General features: G+C 41.4%; 1 protein-coding gene across 3 annotated transcripts in view; it reads left to right on the top strand.

The window, feature by feature from the left end:
- RYR3 (ryanodine receptor 3) overlaps nt 1-19,549 on the top strand; it is a 507,269-nt gene that overhangs the window by 453,367 nt on the left and 34,353 nt on the right. For 2 of the 3 annotated variants that reach the window (XM_040969180.1, XM_040969179.1), the window contains exons 68-79: nt 3,334-3,421; nt 3,523-3,615; nt 8,019-8,033; nt 9,793-9,963; nt 10,269-10,328; nt 11,667-11,798; nt 12,230-12,342; nt 14,911-15,007; nt 16,613-16,719; nt 17,090-17,141; nt 18,026-18,079; nt 19,375-19,474. In XM_040969180.1, the coding sequence (XP_040825114.1) occupies nt 3,334-3,421; nt 3,523-3,615; nt 8,019-8,033; nt 9,793-9,963; nt 10,269-10,328; nt 11,667-11,798; nt 12,230-12,342; nt 14,911-15,007; nt 16,613-16,719; nt 17,090-17,141; nt 18,026-18,079; nt 19,375-19,474 (1,082 nt within the window). The remainder of the gene's footprint in view (nt 1-3,333; nt 3,422-3,522; nt 3,616-8,018; nt 8,034-9,792; nt 9,964-10,268; nt 10,329-11,666; nt 11,799-12,229; nt 12,343-14,910; nt 15,008-16,612; nt 16,720-17,089; nt 17,142-18,025; nt 18,080-19,374; nt 19,475-19,549) is intronic. The other variant, XM_040969181.1, reaches the window with a different exon arrangement.

Here is a 19,549-nt window from a genome sequence, read left to right as displayed (position 1 = left end):
TTGAGCCAGAAGTTACAGAGCATGTCCTTGTGTAGGAAGCAAAGGCTTCTTATCCTCATTTCTAGAAATCAGAGACCTTTGGAACACAGCAATGAACTTCAAATAGTGTGAGTTTTGATGGGAACCCGCTATTGAACTGTTGAAGAGTCTCAATAAAGCCTTACAGGGAAAACCTCAGTCTTCTACAAGAGACATCATAACAAAGCTGAGCAAAACGCTCACCCTAGGTCAGACAACCAGATCATGAACACGGATGAGTGGATTCTTTGCAGAGCCTGGTAACTCGACTTGCTAAAGATGGGAGTCAGCTCCTTCTCGCTCTGGCCATCACCTGAGAGTCTACTCATACTCTTCTTTTTTAGCTTGCTTCTACTGGCGCTTTCATGTGGCAGATTCCCAGGTCATTATCGCTAAAGCGAACCTTCTCATCCTACAGTCTTGCATTTTCTGACTTTTGACAGATAGGCGGTGCAGATGATAAAAGAAACCCATATCTCAAAATATTAACATGCAAAATGAATCCTATGAAAATCTAGGAACAGGGAGAGGAGCATCACTTGGGGAGAGAGAAAGAGTGGGCGAACAGAAGAAAAGTGGAGTTCACATCTTCTGTTCCTGCGAGTATCAGCTGATCTGCTGGAACAGGGTTGCAGAGAGTTTGTTTTCCAGGGAGGCAATATTTCAGGGGGTGTTCTTCACATTCACCACTCTGCTCTTGAAGAAATAACTGAAGAGTCAAGACTTTTTTATAGATGGATGTGGAAGTGAAGGACTACATGTTCCCTTTGTGTGCAAGGCCCTGGTTAGTACAGTGTGTGCTGCCCTCCCTTGGTCAGTAGTGTCATATGCTCCTTTCTTCCCCCTCAGGGGTCAAACTTCCTGGAAAAACCCTTTAAGACAAGACTGAGCATCAGTCTGTATGGAGCTGGCTCTTGGTGCAGCACAGTAAGCTGCCACTTGAGAGATACTGGTATCCAGTATGGACACTAGTTTAAGTTCCAGCTGCTCCTCTTCCAATCCATCTCCCTGCCTCAGAAAGCAGCAGAGGATAGTCCGAGTACTAGGGCCTCTGTACCAAGCTCCCAGCTTAAGCCTTGATGCATGTAGGGGGAGAACAAATGGAATAAAGATGTTCATTCTCATTCTCATTCTCTCTCTCTCTCTCTCTCTCTTTCTCTCTCTCTCTCTCTCTCTCTCTCTCTCTCTCTCTCTCTCTCGTGTGTGTGTGTGTGTTCTGTCTCTAACTCTGCCTTTCAAATAAATAAATTTTGGGATGGGAGATTCCACGTAGGAAACAAAAATACCTGTTTCCTCAAATTGCTGAGTTAATGTTAGTAAGCAGTTGATTTGCAAGGAAACTTTAAGCTAAAGAAGGGAGACTGGAGAGTAAAGCCTAACATTATCTGCTGTCTTCATCAACGCACTCTATGGGGCTTTGTTTCAGTTAGATATTAGACTCACAGGTGCAGCTCCAGGGAAGACAAATACCATGATCTTTACAAGGCCACTGTGCCACCACGAACAAAATGGGCTTTTGTTATTGCAGGAGAACCAGTACTGTGTAGACAGTGATATCTACTGTGTAAAACAGAAGCTTGGTGACTTGAAAAACAGGAGATATTAAGGAAGAATGTTCCTGAGCCTGAAACCTAGGGCAGTGTGATATTTCATGAGACAAAAAAGTCCAAATCATGTCTGGTGATGATGATAAAAATTTCTATGTGACCATGATATTGTGATTTACTAGAAATTATACTGGTCTTTATTCCTGACACCTGTCAGTGAAGTCCTAAAGCACTGCATTTTCTGACGGTGGTGAAAGGAGCATCTTTTGTTGCTTATACTAAAACTCTTTTAACCATACCAGAGTTTGCTTTAACAAGATGACTCTTGAAGGTTAGGCACTTGTTTCCCGGAAAATCAACCATGTGATTTAAAGGGTTGGAACTTTTAGCCTCACATCTCTTCCCTCTTTCAATTGCCCAGCAGGAGAGACTGAATACGAAGTTTAATAATTGATGATTCTTATTTAACCAATGACCCTATTTTATGGAGCCTCTATCAAAGCTCCTAAGCATGGACTTTGGACACCTTCTATGCTGGCAAACACATGGAGGTATTGAGAGGTTTGCACACCTGGACTCTGCGTAGAAGCTCCATGTTTCCTTCCCTAAACTTTGCCCTATAACTTCTCTTGCATTTGGTTGTTCCTGAGTTGTATCCTGTATAACATACTGTGAACAGTAAGTCAAGTGTTTCCCTGAGTTTTGTGAGCTAGTCTTGCAAATTATTGGTCCCAGAAGGCTGTATGGATCCATAGTTTATAGGCATTTATCAGAAGTACCCGCCACAACCTGGGACTTACAACTGACAAGAGAAATTGGAAGACAGTTTTGTGGAACTAATCCTTTAACCTGTGTTCTAATTCCAGACACCATCAAAACTAAATTGTAGGACATCCAGTTGGTTTCTCCCTGCAGAGACAAAGTATTGCTTAATGTAATGAAAGAACCCACACATTTAGGGTCAGACGTACCAGGTTTAAGTACCAGAATGCTTGTTTGAGTTACTCTGCAAGTTTTTGGACATGGCTACGGATCTAGCACTTTTAAAATAAGACTTCAGTAAAATGTGTAAGATGTTGCAGCAAAAAACAACTTGTGAAGAGTGCCTGGATTCTATTGCAGTGTGGCTTTCTTGCTGGTACTGTACAAGTTAACATAGGCTAGTTTTTGAAGCTATCTTAAAAGATTTAATACCTATTTTAGGGGATTTTTGAACTATTTAGAGGATATGAGAAATATTTGATCTCATATGGTTAATCATAGTGGAAAGCATACTGTCTTCAAATTCCATTCATAAGACTGGCTTCAAGAGAATGGGGGAAAGGAGTGACATTCTATTTATTGTGCTCAGAATTCAGAGACTTAACAATGATGTGTCAAATACAAGATCAGATGTTATAATAACGAAGACTTCTCTAGCTTTGGCAGCTCATGTATTAAAAACAGCCTGTCCTAAAATGTGGAACTTGAGCCTTAATTAACTCATCAGTTTAAAGAGACAACAAAACCTTCCACTGACAGTTTTCAAATTTTGATTTCTGACACCTGTTTGATAAGATCAATCTTCAGTGAAAGGGAAACAATCATTGAATGTCCTTCAAAAACATTTCCAGAATCTGTCTCCATGTATAAGGAGCATATTGACAGATCCAATGATTGCCTTCCTAAGGGAATCGGGTTTTAGCTAAATGTACACATAATTGTGAGGGTGTGAACAGTTTAACCCTTGTTGAGTTTCATGTCCCTATTCATTTGCCTTTAAATCCAGATCCAACTGGCTCAAAAGCCCTGATGCAGATTCTGACCAGCTATTTCGAATGGTGGCAGAGGTCTTCATCTTGTGGTGTAAATCTCATGTAAGGATACTTTTGTGCCTGGGATTTAGCTTGGATGAGAAGGGTATAAACTTTAGGAAGTGTTTTTGTAATGTTCACTTTTTAATCTCTGTTCTTTCTAGAACTTTAAGAGGGAAGAACAAAATTTTGTGATTCAGAATGAAATTAATAACTTGGCATTTTTAACTGGAGATAGCAAAAGCAAGATGTCAAAAGTAAGTCCTTAGATTTCAACTTCAAAATTTCTTCAATCTTGTCCTTACCTGTGACTTAGATCTGTTTGCTGTTTTGTAGGAATTGGTACTATATAGTATATTAGGTCAAACTACATAACCCACAGTCTCTACTGTCGTTTCTTTGAGAATGAGCCAGAAGAAACTGCTCTCAAATAAGCATGGTCATCACATTTTATGAATAAATAGCTGCTTGTTTATGTATATAAAAAAAGTTGATTCAAGACTTGCCTAAGGCATTCAAGAGGTCTTAAAGCAAAACTACTCTCGGTGATTTTAAAATAGAACTACTTCCTATGTAGTGAAACTACAAAAGTACAGATCCCTAACCTTTTGATTAGCTAAGAGGAAATGATCTTGCTTTGATGATCTCAGCAGTGTGTACTCCGACATTATACCTGGCTCCCTTCTATCTGGAGCACCCAATACTTGTAGTTGTATTGACCTCTTGATGCCTTCCATTTATTTCCCATGAAAGTTGCACTCAGAAGGCCAATATTTCTCCATCTCCTTGCAGGAATGTTTGGAAGAGGGCACAACAGACATCTGTCTGAAAACAGAGTAACCTGTAGGGTAGAATGTAGCAGGAATACAGAGGGACAAATTGGCCTCCCAGCTCCTCTTAAGTCAGCTCTGCACAATGAGACTTTATTATTTTGACTAGAAAGACTCCTCAGACTCATTCCTTAGGTATACACAACAAAGCAACCCTACTTAAATGTTATTATGGCATACCCTGGACTCTGAGAAATGTTCTTCCACAATGACTGACTATATATGTCAAGTGTAAGTGACAAGAAATGCCTGAGATACATAGCTCTTTGATTGCTGGTGCAGTGCTACTCTTGAAGAACATTAAGCTAGGGGGTGTGAATGCTGGAGAAATCAGTCTGTTTTGGAAAGATGTACATCATGGGTTTGTAGTGAATACCTTGGGTATATTTTGAAATAACCACTTGGGATGGAGAGCCTGTGTATGCGGAGCTACAGACAAAGTGGTATAACAACAATAATGAAAATTTCCCCTAGAGCTGCACCAAGCATGTCTAGTTCTGGTCAGTGGCAATGACTCTGAACTTTCCATCTCTTCCATCTTTTAGCTGTACTAACACTTCCCAGTCTCCAAACATTGACAGTAGAATTTGGAACATACTTCAAGTTTACCCGAATATATATATTTTTAATATACACTGCTTCTCAAAGTTTAACAATATTATACATATGTGAAGCCAAAGAATGACCTTCAATGGGAATCTTGACTGCAAAGGAAACTTATGATGGATTCTTTTCTGCTTCAGAAACTTTTACTTGATTTTTCATAGTTATTCCCCTTTTGGTAAGCAGGTGTTGCTTGTGTGATGTACATGAGGTAGTGTTTTTCAGACCCCATCTCCCTAGGCTGTCGAGCTCACCTGAGCTGCCTCTTCAGAATCTTCTTACATCCATTATAAGTTCCTTAACATGTGAACTTATAAAGTCGGCAAATTCTAGGCAGTTTCCATGCTGTCTTCAACTTGGGTTAGGTGCACTGGATCAGGACAGAATCAGTTAGCATTTGTTGTGATTGTCAAGGGATGACAGCAAAGCAATAGAAATCACTTTGGTAACAAGGAGTGAATCACAAATGAGCAGAAATAACTATCTCATGTGGTGAGGAATGAATACTCAGAGTCCCTGGTTTTCTTTTGGAAAGAGATAAGGTGACAGAAAATGCCATTTCAAAACTCACCTACTAAATAACTAACCAGACACCTTGTTCATTCACACATCACTGAATAAGGAAAAGAGAATTTGTTATGTCAGGAGGTAGTTATGTTCAGGATCTGGGCATCTTTTCTCTTGGTAAGTTTAATCTGCAGATATGAACTCTTCATTTTGTTTCATTGATTTTGTATGACAGTTCTTTCTGAGCCAGAAGGAATAGGATCAGAGCTACAATATAAGGAATATGAGGATAGTCCCTGGATGCTAAATAATATTTGCAATATTGCTCAAGGTAATAGTTTCACATTGTGCCTGTTGCTCCAGTTGGAACACAGTATAGTATAGCATTGGAAACTTAGAGAAAGCCAAATTTTATCATTGGCCCAGCTATTGATTTACCATCTGTGACTCCAATTTAAAAATCTATACAATGAAATTGAGCTTAAATCCTTTCTCTAGCTCTAAGACACTTATTAAAAATCCATCTTCAGCAATATCTCTAGAATAGAAAGATATTGGATAAGTACAGTGCATTATTTTGCAGAGAGATGCCATGTCCCCAACAAACAATTCAAACATTTCTGATATGTTTTGAACATGGTACTACATGTTGCAGAGCCTAGAAAGGGATGTTCTTCTCTATCCCTATTTCCTTGGCCTCTCTGCAATTTTATATCCTCTCTCCTACCTGGTCTGAATTGTCACCTGTGTTTGCCTTTATCTGTCTCCACTCACTGGAATGCTGGTGTTGTATAAAGGCAACGGGCCTCAGAGCACATGGCAGCCTCCGTGGAGGATGTGTTTGTGAATGCTGCATGTCACACGCACTGCATATGCCACTGTGAATGGAAAATATACAGTGGGCCTTAAGTTTGCACCTGATCAACTGAGGGTCAGCTCAACTTATATTTCTGGCAGCTAATGCAGATCTTATTTTGGAGAGCTCATTGTATATTTTGGTTATATAAACCAGTTCACAGCTATGTATTAAGCTAATCAGAACTAAGCTGAGAGAGTATTATTCTCTTTTCTAAATTGTTTTGTTTTCTGGAAAAATGGCAGCATCTTCCTCGGAAGGGAATGGTAAGTTAGAACATGTTTAGCCCAAGAAATACCAGTTTCTTGGCCAAATTTATTGCAAACAACGAAATTTTTTAAAAAGTTGTGATGCAGGATATATTAGAATGCCTCATAGTTTAAAGTCAGTTCCTGCCATGGAGTGTGGTTTCTGTGGGTTCAAATAAGACAGGAAGTATTTTAGAAGATAGTTTCTCAAGAATATGCAGAGCCTGATCTGTGAGCATCCTTCTGGCCCTAGGCTCCCCTCTGGTTCACATTCCTCTCTTTCATTCCTTTGCTCAACTCTTTCCTCCTGTTTTCATTGCATTTATTTTTGTATCTGTGTAGTTTGCAAGCTCGGGCTTGCTAGCTCTCTTATGCTTTCTCTTCCTACTCTCTCATTCTCATACATGCACATCCCCCTGTGTGTCTCCCACTACCCCATCCATCTGTCTCCTCCCTCACACGCTCCCTCTTCCCTACTCTTATTCTTATCTGTCTCTTGCTCATTTTCTCCCTTTCCTCTTACTCCCTTCCCTCCCTCTTCCTTTCTCCTATGTTCTGTCCCTTTGCCCTCTCTGTCGCCTTCTCGCCCCCCTCTCTGCATCTCCTTCCCTCCCACTTTTTTTCTCTCCTCCTCATTCACAAACAACTTTGCATAAATCATTAAGTTAACTTGTCTGCACTGCACCCTCTAAGAGGGGACAAGAAGCTCTGGTGGCACAGGCTTGCCTTTGTTCAGGAACTGATAAAACGCTCCCCTGCCCTGACTGTACAAAACACCACTATATGGTTTGTCTTCAAATGCCAATATCCATTAAAAGAGTTTTTTGCTGTAAGATTGACATATAAGATCATCTTTGCATCATCAATTAATGGTGAAAATGTTTATCTATGTGTAGGAATATAAAATTATTTTGAAGGTATAGAAATTGGAATTTGAGAAATTTAAGGGCAGCGTTATAATATCTAGGCAACGTGAGAGGCATCTGTAACATGTAGGAGTCTTTAAGGTATGTTTGAAGGTCGCAGCAATAGAAGAAAAATCCTCCATCCTTTGGGATGTGGGTGATTTTGAATCATCTAAGATGTGCTTAGACAGCTTGTTTTAGCAGAAGCTCAAGCCTTGACCCTTTGCTCAGCTTTCTCTCCCTTTTATTTCTCTAATTGTATATCTGCTAGAGTCAATTATGTGGTAGGTGAAAGGAAGAAAAGAAAATCTGGGTCTTTGCTTATGTGACTCATTGTGGGTAGCCCACCCTGGTGACAAGGGGAATGATTTGAGGTGAATTAATCCTAGTGGCCAGATGTGAAGACTACCCTGGGTCAACTCTCAGTGTCACATACTTGAGATGGGTGGTCTGACAGCTGACCCTCTACCAGAGGTGGACTGCTTGACCTAGGTGTAAGGCCTTATGACCAAACTAACCTCCATCCTAACCTCCCACTTGTTCTTCATGTCATGCTCAACTGACTTACAGAACAGTTAAGTTTTTGCAGTGTTGGCTGAGAAACTAGGGCTAAGAAGCTGTGTGACTAGTGTGTCATATCTATGCTTTTGGAGCCCTGCCTTTATTGACTGACTCTTCTCCTTGTTTCTTCTCTTTTGCCTTTCCACACAGGCCATGCAAGTAAAGGTACAGGTCAAATGCATGATGTGTCTTTCTGTCCTAGTATTAGAAGAGCCAGGCTCTGACTCCTTCTGCGCTATGATTACCATGGGGGTGGTATAGAATGGATCTGTCCCACCTGGAGGTCCCCAGTCCTGCAACAGGAAAGAAAATCGCCTGCCAGAAGAGTGAATGTAGGGCCTACTCTCCTTTGGAAAGGGGAAGCCAGCCAAGCCTCACCCTGACTGAGGTCTCTTTGTCATCTCTGCTCCAATCCCGAGCTGCCCTCTCATTTGACAGCCAGGATATTCCTAAAGATAGAATGAGTGACAGGGCTTGAAAGCCTGAGAGAAATGCACTTCTACAGTTCCATCCATAATCAGACTCCTATTTTCTGTTAATGGTTCCAACCCTTCACACTATCCATGTGTTCTGCCTCTTGTACAAGGCTCCCACGATTTAAAGAGAATATTCCAGGGACTTGACTCAAGGGCTTGAATTCAGCAGCCAGTCCTGAGCTGTTGCATGAAATATGTATATGGTAGAACACTGGGAGATTGTTAAATAGAAATGTTTATCCTCTGATCTTGCTATGTGTCTGTCCTCTGTCATTGTCCCAAGGGGGGAGATGTAGGAATCAAGCCATATATATAGTTCCTAGAAAAATACCCGGCAAGACAGATTTGCCTCTGGATGTTGGCTAAGGCACTCCAGTTCTGTGTGGCCTTGGAAATATTACTTATTTTCTCTGAACATCATTATTCTCATTTATAAAGCTGACTTGGTAATCTGTCAAGGTTTTTGGGAGGATTGAAATTGTTTTATATAAGTAGCAAGCACATTGAAGACTCATCATATAGACATCATTTATAATTAGAAAAACATGAGGTTGGTCAGATCTAATAGAGTGACAGGAAATAATGCAATTCACATTGTTCACATTTCAAGCCTGTTTCCTTAGTGATAACCTACATGTTAGCATTTGTATTGTACATCTATACATCCATTATATCACATATTTATATCTGAGTAGATTCTGTCCTTAATGGATGGTCTGAGGCATGTTAGAAGGTAATTTAGATTATAATTGAGTCTCACTCTGAGGCACAACCTTTAGAATTATATATCAATGTAAGAAAGCTAGTAAGTGCTCACTAAATGCTAGGACACAGTCAGTCTTTCCCCCTGCCACTGCTGACTTGGAGGCTGACCTGGTGTTCTGAAGTGTGGAGCTGAAGGGGTCCATGGAATCAGTACATAGATTTGATAGGCAATGTCTGGCCAAACTGGGTTTTGCCGTCCAGAGGCGTCACGGTGGATTGTGAGATACACCCACCTTCATTGCCTTGTGGCGGGAAGGTCATGTGGAATGCTTGGACCCCAGGCCACTGCTCAGCCCTGGAAGCACAGCCAAATTCTTCTATGGTAGATGTTTTTCACATTTCTGCAGGTTGCCCAGAAATGGCATTTGTCAGTTTTCAATTTTCCTTTTGTAAAATACCAGTATATTTGTTTGTGTGGTCCAGAAGTAAATGAGCAAAGACTGTAAATGTCCGTACTGTGTGTCTAGTTATGTCATTTTGTGTGCATGTGCAGAAGACTCCAGGTCAGGGCTAGCCGTTTGTGACCACTAGCTTAGCTTTAACAGACTGCTGTTCCTCTGAAGTGCGCTAAGTACTGTCCCGTACTGGCAGGGCCACAAAGCAGCAATCTGCCCCTGAGTGCAGGCAGTTCATTTCAAAGAATCACTGAGCCCCTCTCTGTTTACTCCAACGTCATCTCCTAGTCTGGAGGCCAGGACCAGGAGCGGAAGAAGACAAAGCGGAGAGGAGACCTGTATTCCATCCAGACCTCCCTCATCGTGGCTGCACTCAAGAAAATGCTGCCCATTGGCTTGAATATGTGCACTCCAGGCGACCAAGAGCTGATCTCCCTCGCTAAATCCCGATACAGCTATGTAAGCTGCCCTGATTGGATTATGCATGTGATATGAGTGATGGCAGTGATAGAACTTGAGTCCCTGATAATCCTTTCCCTAAGGGTTAGGTGGTAGAGGCAAGAACAGATGATGTACAGAAACAATCCACGCTCATCTTTAAAGCTAGTTTGGGAATCCGTGTGTACTCTGTGGATTGGTGTCTGATTTTCCTTCTTCTGTTCTTCCAATTAAAGATCCCACCAACACAGTGCCCGGACTCTCTGTGCCCCAGTTGCCATTTCCATGGTGATCCTAGGGATAAAATGGGATATTTCTTTCCACAGAGGGACACAGATGAAGAGGTCAAGGAACATCTGCGGAATAACTTGCACTTGCAGGAAAAGGTGATGTTGCAGGAAGACACAAGAACTCAAGCTGGGCTTTTTTTTTCAGCTGCAGGGTCCATCCTTCCACTTAGTTAATTTGTACTTAGGGAGAATTCATGGTGTTTCCCAGGCCAGAAATGTATCTTTGAGCACTAGTTTTGGTTTTTGTTTGTTTGTTTTATTTTAGATTTAGATTTATTTATTTTTATTGGAAAGTCAGATATACAGAGAGGAGGAGAGACAGAGAGGAAGATCTTCTGCCCATTAATTCACTTGCCAAGCAGCCATAATGGCCAAAGCTGTGCTGATCCAAAGCCAGAAGCCAGTAGCTTCTTTGGGGTCTCCCATGTGGGTGCAGGGTCTCAAGGCTTTGGGCTGTCATCAACTGCTTTCCCAGGCCACAAGCAGGGAGCTGGATGGAAAGCAGGGCTGCCGGGACACAAACCGGCACTCATATGGGATCCTGATGAGAACAAGCCAAGGACTTTAGCTGCTAGGCCTCTGTGCCAGGCCCTGGGCAATAGTTTTTAATAAACTTAGAGGTTAAGTTGCATTTTGGACGTAATTAGCCACACTGTACTTAAATGCAATACAAGAAACTTGGATAGAATTGGCTTTGAACCTGTAAAAGCCATGAATGTCCTACACAGATAACTGAAAATTTGGGGAGTCTTCTCCTCCTAAAATATAAGCTAGGATGCCAACAAATAAAACTCCCAAAGGCAAACTCGCACAAAATATTTGTATTTATAGGACACATAAAAAACAATCCACCATCATTAGAAGGTCAACAAATGTAGCCAAAAACTGCGGACAGAAGATGTTCTCTCTCTATCTCCCCCCTCTGTATATTCTCCATTCCAATAAAAACTAAAGAAATATTTTAAAAAGTAACCAAAAACTAAATAAATGGATTTAAATATAGTTGAAACATTCAAAGAGTTTTTTTTAAAGGGGGACGATATAATTTTAAAAGGTAATAATTAGGTATTATTTTTTGAAGGAAAAGTTTTTTTAAATACTTCATAATGATTATAAAAATTTTAAAAGTGTCATTCAAATTAAAAACCCAAATTAATAGGTTAAAAGTATACTAGATACAGCTGAAAACAAATACTTTTGAAGTGGAAGGTACTACCACCAAAAGGTAGTTCAGAAAGATACAAGAATGGACCATGTGACAGTTTAAAAACATTGAGACTAGTTCTCACATAACATCTACAATGTTCCACAAGACAATATAAGAGGCAGTAAATGACAGCCTCAATTACCGTGAAAGTCTGGTTTAAGTAAAAGCCCTTTATAGCACAAGAAGTAGTGGAAATTGCTCATCCCACGGGATGCTTCAATTTTCAGTCTGATGACCCAGCTGTAAAATGGCAACTAAATCTCTACAAGGATGTTCTGAAGACTGAAGAACCTTCCAATCCAGAAAAGACAGTGGAACGTGTACAGAGAATTTCAGCAGCTGTCTTCCACCTGGAACAGGTGAGGAATATCTGTCCTGAGAGCTGCACGACTATCCTGCACAATACAGTCCCCCCCCCACCTCCCGCCCCTGCCACCCTAATCTCCGTTCCAGATTCCTTCCCAGAACTAAAGATACAAGAGGCAAAAATGGTGCCTCATGGTAGTACACCCTTTTATCTTTCCCTTCCCAGTAGTTTACATATTGTCACCATTCATTCAAATACCGTACCATTTGCAAAGCTGTTGTTTAGCAATATATCACTAACAGCTGTAAGAAGAGAGAAAACTTAAGATCTTTACACATTTAACCATCTACTGCTAGGTATATTTTGCTAAGCATAATTAAAAGTCAGTGTTCTTCCAGCATTGGAAAGTCTAGGGCACAGATAAGTATCTTATGTCATCCACATCAGCCTAATATATACCTTTCTATGTGATCTTTTTCTCAGGTAGAGCAGCCTTTGAGATCCAAGAAGGCCGTCTGGCACAAGCTGTTGTCAAAGCAACGGAAACGGGCAGTGGTGGCCTGTTTCAGGATGGCCCCTCTCTATAATCTGCCCAGGTCAGTATTATACCATTGTCTTCTGCCTTGTGAACCATTACTTGTGAGCCTTGTAAGAATACCATAAGGTATTCTCCTGTACTCTTTTCTGGACCTTACATTCTTGTTCCAAGAAGTAAAATTGGACTCCTTGACCCATTGGAGGCAATGTAGTCCATATAGTACAATGGCCTACTTAAGCCATAGGGAAACACAAAATTAAAATCCAGTAAGATTCCCCATGCCTAATGCAGATCACCATTTTGCACCGTAAGTTGGCCAGGTGAGCATGTGGAGGCTGTCTACTTTTGCTGAGTTAGAATTCATTGTGAAGATGTAAACTCTTCTGAAAAAGATGTGTTTTCTAAAGCATTTTATGCCAAATTCCACCAACAGGTCAAACCAATATTTCTCTACACAAACACTTGAAACTAACATTACTGTTTCTTTGGCAGGTATAGATAGGTAACTTGAGATCTTTTAGCATAGCATCTAGCACAAGATGAAACCAAGCTAAAGATGCATCCGAGAGATTACTTGGGGCCCCAATACCTGAATCTAGTGTTTTAGCCCATTTTTTGAAGTGAGTGATTTTTTTAAAACTATAAAACCTGCATCAACTAGTGGAAGCGTACCAGTGGCGGACCAGGCCAGCATGGTCATCAAGATGAACTCAGTGTCTGGCTGTGGGAAACAATTCCATCCCCACACTAATCACAGACTTGATAAAGTCTGTGATCAATAAACAAAGCTGGCGATAGGGTATCAGTCTCTACCACATCAACTTTCAGGTCAGTAGGAATTGTTCTTACCAGGTCAGGGAAGGTCAACTGACAGGGACAGGTATTCGGAATCCCATGTAAATGTGTTTCTTTGGAATATCCAATAAAGTAGCATTTCTATACTTAACATTTTACTTTGCCATCATTTGTCCAGAGCGTCCTGTAACCCTATCCTGAGCCAGCTGGCCAACTGAGCTTTCCTAATTAAAATCTTGAAATGATTGAGAAACATGGCTTCCGGGATACACACTTGCTCTTGAGAAAAAATTCCCATCTTTGAAAGGGAAGTAGGCACCTCTGAGTCAAAGAGAATTCACAAATTAAAAGGCCAGAGAAGTAAAGTTGTGGTAGAAAAGTGAAATGTATAGTCCAGTGACATAGCATCTGTGTTTTCTAGAAGTGCTGAAGCATGAGAAAGCCTTCACCCTTTGGCTGAGACCCCTCCCTAATACAGCGTGATAACTTGGTCTCCAGAACTTAGCTCTAACCAAGCACATGTCTCCAGGGCCAAGCCAGTGAGGAAGAAATAAAATCTCTGAAAAATAAACATTGTTTACTCAATCCACTGAAAATGTTAGTTACCACCCTTTCAGATTTAGGCTGCTCCCTGTAGGAGTATGAATAAGTCTAGAAATGCACTCTGCCCTTGATGAAACATGGATATATCTGACCCAGTGGGCTGTTAGGACTGCCCTAAGTGTTCTGTCTAGCATGGAGGACTTCAAATGGTCTCAGAACAGCAGCAACAAATCCCTAAAAAGCTGATGGTGGTGACCACTCTTCTTCCTCAACTTGTGTGATGACACAAAGTGTGCATGGAATTTTCCAAACTCAGGGGCTAAATAGATTTATTTTAATATGTGGAAACTGTTTCTCTGATGTTAGTTTTTAAAAGAAAACCTGTATGCTTTTCTCCAGACACAAAATTAACAATTTCTTCCTGAGCACCTTTCAACGGGTTTGGCTGGAAAAGGTTAATGAAAAAACTCAGTATGACAGGCTTATACCCATTTTAATGGTAATGTAACCTGTGGAGAGACCTGCTCATCCTCTGCACACTCTTTTCTTGACCATGACTTAACGTTACCATAAAAACACAAATTTGTACAATTTGTTAAAAGAACTCTGATTGGTCAGATTTAAAAGGAAGCTGGCAAGGGCTATGTTCTGTGAAAACCACGATCAGGCCTTACTAACTCTAGTGTTGTCCTTTATTTCCTTTCCTCTGCTTTCCGCCTCATAAGGGGTAAATTCTTGGTTGATATTTGCTGTTTATCTCCAGAAGTCAGTCTGGTTATAGTGAGTGGTTCCTGTCATTCATTCAGCGTCCCTGTAAGTGGCACACTGAAAATGTGCTGCTAACGCAGCCTGCCCAAGTCCAACCTTCCTTCAGTGAAGGCTTGAGCATCTGGCTAGTGTGGTTTCCTCAAGGATGAAAAGAAGCTGCACTTCAGTGTTCCTGCTATATCCAGCTCTGAGCCACTCACTGTCAGCTTCACTTAGATTCAAACATAGGTGACCTATTAAAAGGAAAAACTGAATTATCTGTTGAAGCAGATACTTCAAGATGGCTACTTAGCCTAAGGAATTCGTTCTGGTTAGAGGAGACACGTGAGATCAGGTTAGAGTAATGGTCACTCACTGCACATCTTGAACCAATTGTTATTTTCAGAAAGTTCTGCCCTGACCAATCAGATGCTAAGAATTGTACAAAAGCCTGTCCTGCTTACTAAACCATTAACAACCCAATCTAAAATAACGAGTTTCACGGACCCCTCTTGACCTCACTCTCGCCCCTTCCGCTCAGGCACCGCTCTATTAACCTCTTCCTCCATGGCTATCAGAGATTTTGGATAGAAACAGAGGAATATTCCTTTGAAGAGAAACTAGTACAGGATTTGGCTGTAAGTACTGATTCAACTGGGAGCAGATATGGGTGCAAATGAATCTGGTGTTTGTATTCATGTGTATGTGTGTGTATGTGTGTGTTTTAACTGACAAACCTTTACAAAGGCTCAAGCGTATAAATTAGAAAGAAATTAACTGCAAAAAAGTTCTCAGGGGACGCCCTGCTAATGCTTACTAATGCCAGAGGATGAATTTTCACTTAGAGGTGCTAGTAATATTGCCATCATCCTCATCATCGTCATCATTAACTACTAATTTCTACTGCACTGCTGCACCACTACTACTGCACTACTAAATGTGCAGCTGCATCATGGGGAGTTCATGCCAAGTTAAGTTTTGAGCACCATTGGTTGCAGGAGGCCACCCACCTCAGCCAAGACCCACATTCCTAATCAATAGCTCTGCTTTGGGGAAGCCACATCTAAATAAATTCCCTTCCTGCATCTCACATCTCTATATTTGACCCTTCAGAAAATTTAGCATGTTCTAATTCTAACAAACTTCATGCTCTAAAACCACTTAAGATGGCAGGCAAGGGGGCAAAGCCTCATTCTGGATCAGAAAGAAAATAAAGCCCCTCTCCCTTGGCCAGCATTTGGTTCTTTTCTCTCCTTCTCCCATTTAGCTTTTTCTCTCATCACCTTTTCTCAACACTAGTCATTCTTTTGGTCAATTTTTTCCACTTCTTTCTTTTTCTCTTACCTCTTATTTAAGTTTTCCTCCCCCATCTGTCTTCCATTAGCCCATGTGTCTTTGATTGTGCCCATATGTTTCTGTCAGTGAAAAAGAAAAAACCTAGTATTTATGCTTGTTGATTAGGTAAAATAGGCAACGGGCATTGATTTGGCCTTTTACTTCTTCTACCATTCACACAATCTATGTAGTTCTTGCCAGTTTACGAAATACGGACCATCCTGTTTGCTCTCCCACTGCTAGAATAATCACTTTTAACCTCTGGCATCAGCTGCTATGTCCTTTTCTGGAAAAGGTGATAGAGAAGGAGGTTTAATAAGAGTAATGCAAGGCTTACAATTCCAGGACAGCAGCTCTTGGAAACAATGAAGAGTTTTTAGAATTAAGGGCAAGGCTAACAGACAATTTTTGGGTTGAATTGAGAATAACATACCCCCGAAATGACTTCTAAGATTTGTAATTCTTACCCTCCCCTGTCTCCAGCCCAGCTCTCCAAGAGCTGTTTCGGATGTTGGCCAGAGAGACCCGGTCTCTCAGGTGACTCCTCAGGGGTTCCCTCCTGAACTCAGGTGCCCAGAGCTTGCATGACAATTCTGCTGATTGGGGTCTGGAGCTACTCCCCCTGTGGCCAGCCTTCTGCTTTTTTTTTTTTTATTTCATTTTAACTCAAAATTTGGAATGTTTCTTTGACTAGCTGGAAAAATATATATATGTATATATATACACATCCCAAACCTTGCATCCTCAGGGCTTTTATCCTGAAATACATACATGATGTGGTGGTTTCTTTTTGTGCTTTCAGTATGATGCACTCTGTGCCTTGCGCTTGGCCTTCTCTTTGTTCGCATGCAGTTGTGTAACATGTACTGAAATCTGTGCCTAAAACCTATCTGTGTTGGTTTGTGTAGAAATCTCCAAAGGTGGAAGAGGAAGAGGAGGAAGAGATGCAAAAGCAACCAGACCCATTGCATCAGATCATTCTCCATTTCAGCCGCAACGCTCTCACAGAGAGGAGGTCAGCTCTACCAGCATTATCCTTCTGCTCCCAGGCACTCCAACCTTCCTTGTACGCATGACAGTGGGTGGAATGGATGTCAGACTTGACCAGTCCTGTTGCTCACCATCAGCCAACTACATCAAGCCACAGCCTTCTGTTTGTAACTCAGGATTAAACAGCTTGCAACTGTAACCGTCCTGGAATTCTATCCTAAGCCAGAGCTGATTCCAATTTTTAGGCTGGTTTCCAAGATTTAGAGTAAGAGAGGATATGTACTAACTCATTTACAAGTGCATGGCATCCGAGATTTGTATGGCCCTTAGGGTGTGTTTGTTTGTTTGTTTTAATGAGGTCCAAGCAACTTGCCAACTATTTCCTCTCTTTGCAGCAAATTGGAAGATGACCCTTTGTACACTTCCTACTCCAGCATGATGGCTAAGGTACACCTGGACTGCCTGCCTTCCCTTAGAGCTCTTCAGACACATGGAAAGCAATGGATTGACAGAAAGACTGGGACTTAGCCTTGAAGTTGATTCCATGTGTTACACAAGGAGAATGCAAACTTGTTAGAAAAATTGCATTCCCATGGCTGGGTTCACATGCCAGTTGCAAAGCCAATCAAACAGGGTTTGGGCTTATAGACTTTGCATCTCCAGTCAGTGTTTAGTTTAAGACAGACCATTCAACCATACTTGCAGGTTATGCAAACAGGGTTAGAAACCAGAGGGAATCCCAAAGTATTCTGGGAAAGGCAGAACATTTGGAGGATGTCTGACACAGGAACAGTGAACTCGAATACTGAAAGAACGAAAAAACTACTACTTCTCCAAGGAATAAATTTCAGGCAGCAAGGGAATAGCTTGGGTACAGGAGCACCTGCTCATTTGTCTAGCTGCTCCACAGGGCCTCATTAAGAAGGGGCATTTTAGGATTCATATCTTAGATGTCCCAATGTTACTGCCATTACCTCGGTGATGTAGCTAGACAGTTGCCTGTGTTCCTGACTTCTGTTTCTATCATGGTTTTACTAGGAAAGAGAATTCAGGTCTGTGGTTGAACCAGATAGGTCCCCATTGATTATGTGATCTTGGTGTTCCTGGGTTTCATATCAGAACCTTTTGATGATTGCAAACATCATCAAAGTAGAGTGATACCCTGCAGTGACCAAAGTGTTCCTGGCTTTACAAAGCACTAAATACCTATAGGTTATGTCCTGTCCCCTACCCTTGCAACATGAAATATAATTTTTTCTTTATTAGGCAGACTCATCATAAATTTGATTGTCTGTTTTCTCTTCCTCCACCTCCACCTCCATCGAATCCAGAGTTGTCAAAGTGGTGAGGATGAAGAAGAGGAAGACAAGGAAAAGACATTTGAAGTAAGTTTTCAGACAGAATAAAGACAAGGTCTGTAGGCTGGGCTGTTGGAGGTGGGTGCTAACATTAGGCCACGTAGCTCACTTGCCATGTGTTAGTAAATTTGCCTTGTGAAGAATCACCCCCTGGCTGTGGTCTGCCTAACAAAGGATAGCAGGTAGCATGTCAGTAAGCAAACCACCACAGTTAAGTTTGTTCTTCTGGGAAGTTCTCAGCTTGGGCCCAGGCATTGTAGGAAAGAGCCATAGGAGGACAAATTCAGACTTTCAAAAATAGACAATCAGAACCATGAAAACTCTGGGATGGTTTTTGCATCACTCTTGCTTAAATGTCCATAGATGTAGATTTCGATTTCGAGAGTGTGCAGGACTCTGAGACTCCCCCAGATTAAAGAACATCTGGCTACCTAAATTCCTTTACAGACTGTAAAGGACACAACAGAAGGGAGTGGATACAAGTGTAGTCCTGGAAAGCTTTGCATTTCTAGCAACTCCTGTCTGATACAAAGTGCCTGCTGCCTGTCCTAAGCATTCAAGATAAGCAGGCATTTCCTACATTCAGAGACAGGGAGAGACTGAGACTCAGGTTGACCTCCTCAGAAGTTCTCATGTGTGTTAGGATGTTAAAAGCAAACACATTTGAATCTTGGATGGATTCCTAAAAATATGGTATTAAAGAGCAATCTACTGAGTTACCTGCTGTTACTGTTTCCACTAAAAGTGGAAAAATTCATCATCAAATTATGGGTGAATTCTGTACAGACCATTTTGGAAATCTGAGAATGCCCACGAACAAACTTCAAAGGAGTCCTTTTTTTTTAAGATTTATTTTTGTTGGAAAGGCAGATTTACAGACAGAAGGATATACAGAAAGATCTTCCATCTGCTGGTTCACTCCCCAAGAAGCCACAGTTGGAGTTGAGCCAATAGAAAGCCAGGAGCCAGGTCTCCCATGCAGGTGCAGGGTCCCAAAGTTTTGGGCCGTCATCTACTGCTTTCCCAGGACATAAACTTGGAGGTGGATAGGAAGGGGAGCAGCTGGGACATGAAACTGGTGCCCATATGGGATCCTGGTATGCAAGGAGAGAATTTTAACTGTTGAGACATTGGAGCCAGGCCCCAGAGGAGGTTTTTATCCTAAATAACATAAATTCCCTTCCTTAGTCAATTACAGATTGTCTAAATGTGCATCTCCACAATGAGTTCTCCGAGCAGGTGACAGGGACAGAAAGTGCAAATAGCAGAAGTGAGAAGAGGAGCAGCTCTTTCTCTTTGTTTTGTTTTGTTTTGTTTTCTAGGAGAAAGAGATGGAGAAGCAGAAAACCCTCTATCAGCAGGCTCGTCTGCATGAGCGCGGTGCTGCTGAGATGGTCCTTCAGATGATAAGCGCCAGCAAAGGTGACTGCCCTGATTTCTGGCTAGCACACCATGGCAGGAAGGCAGTATTAGCCAGTCCTGATAGAGCCCAACAGG

The sequence above is a fragment of the Ochotona curzoniae genome, unplaced genomic scaffold (genome assembly GCF_017591425.1).
Source record: "Ochotona curzoniae isolate NIBS_2020 unplaced genomic scaffold, NIBS_Ocur_1.0 scaffold_4701, whole genome shotgun sequence".
In the NCBI taxonomy this organism is placed as follows: Eukaryota; Metazoa; Chordata; class Mammalia; order Lagomorpha; family Ochotonidae; genus Ochotona; species Ochotona curzoniae.
The sequence above is the reverse complement of the archived record's forward strand: the minus strand, read 5'-3'. Positions and strand labels throughout refer to the sequence as shown.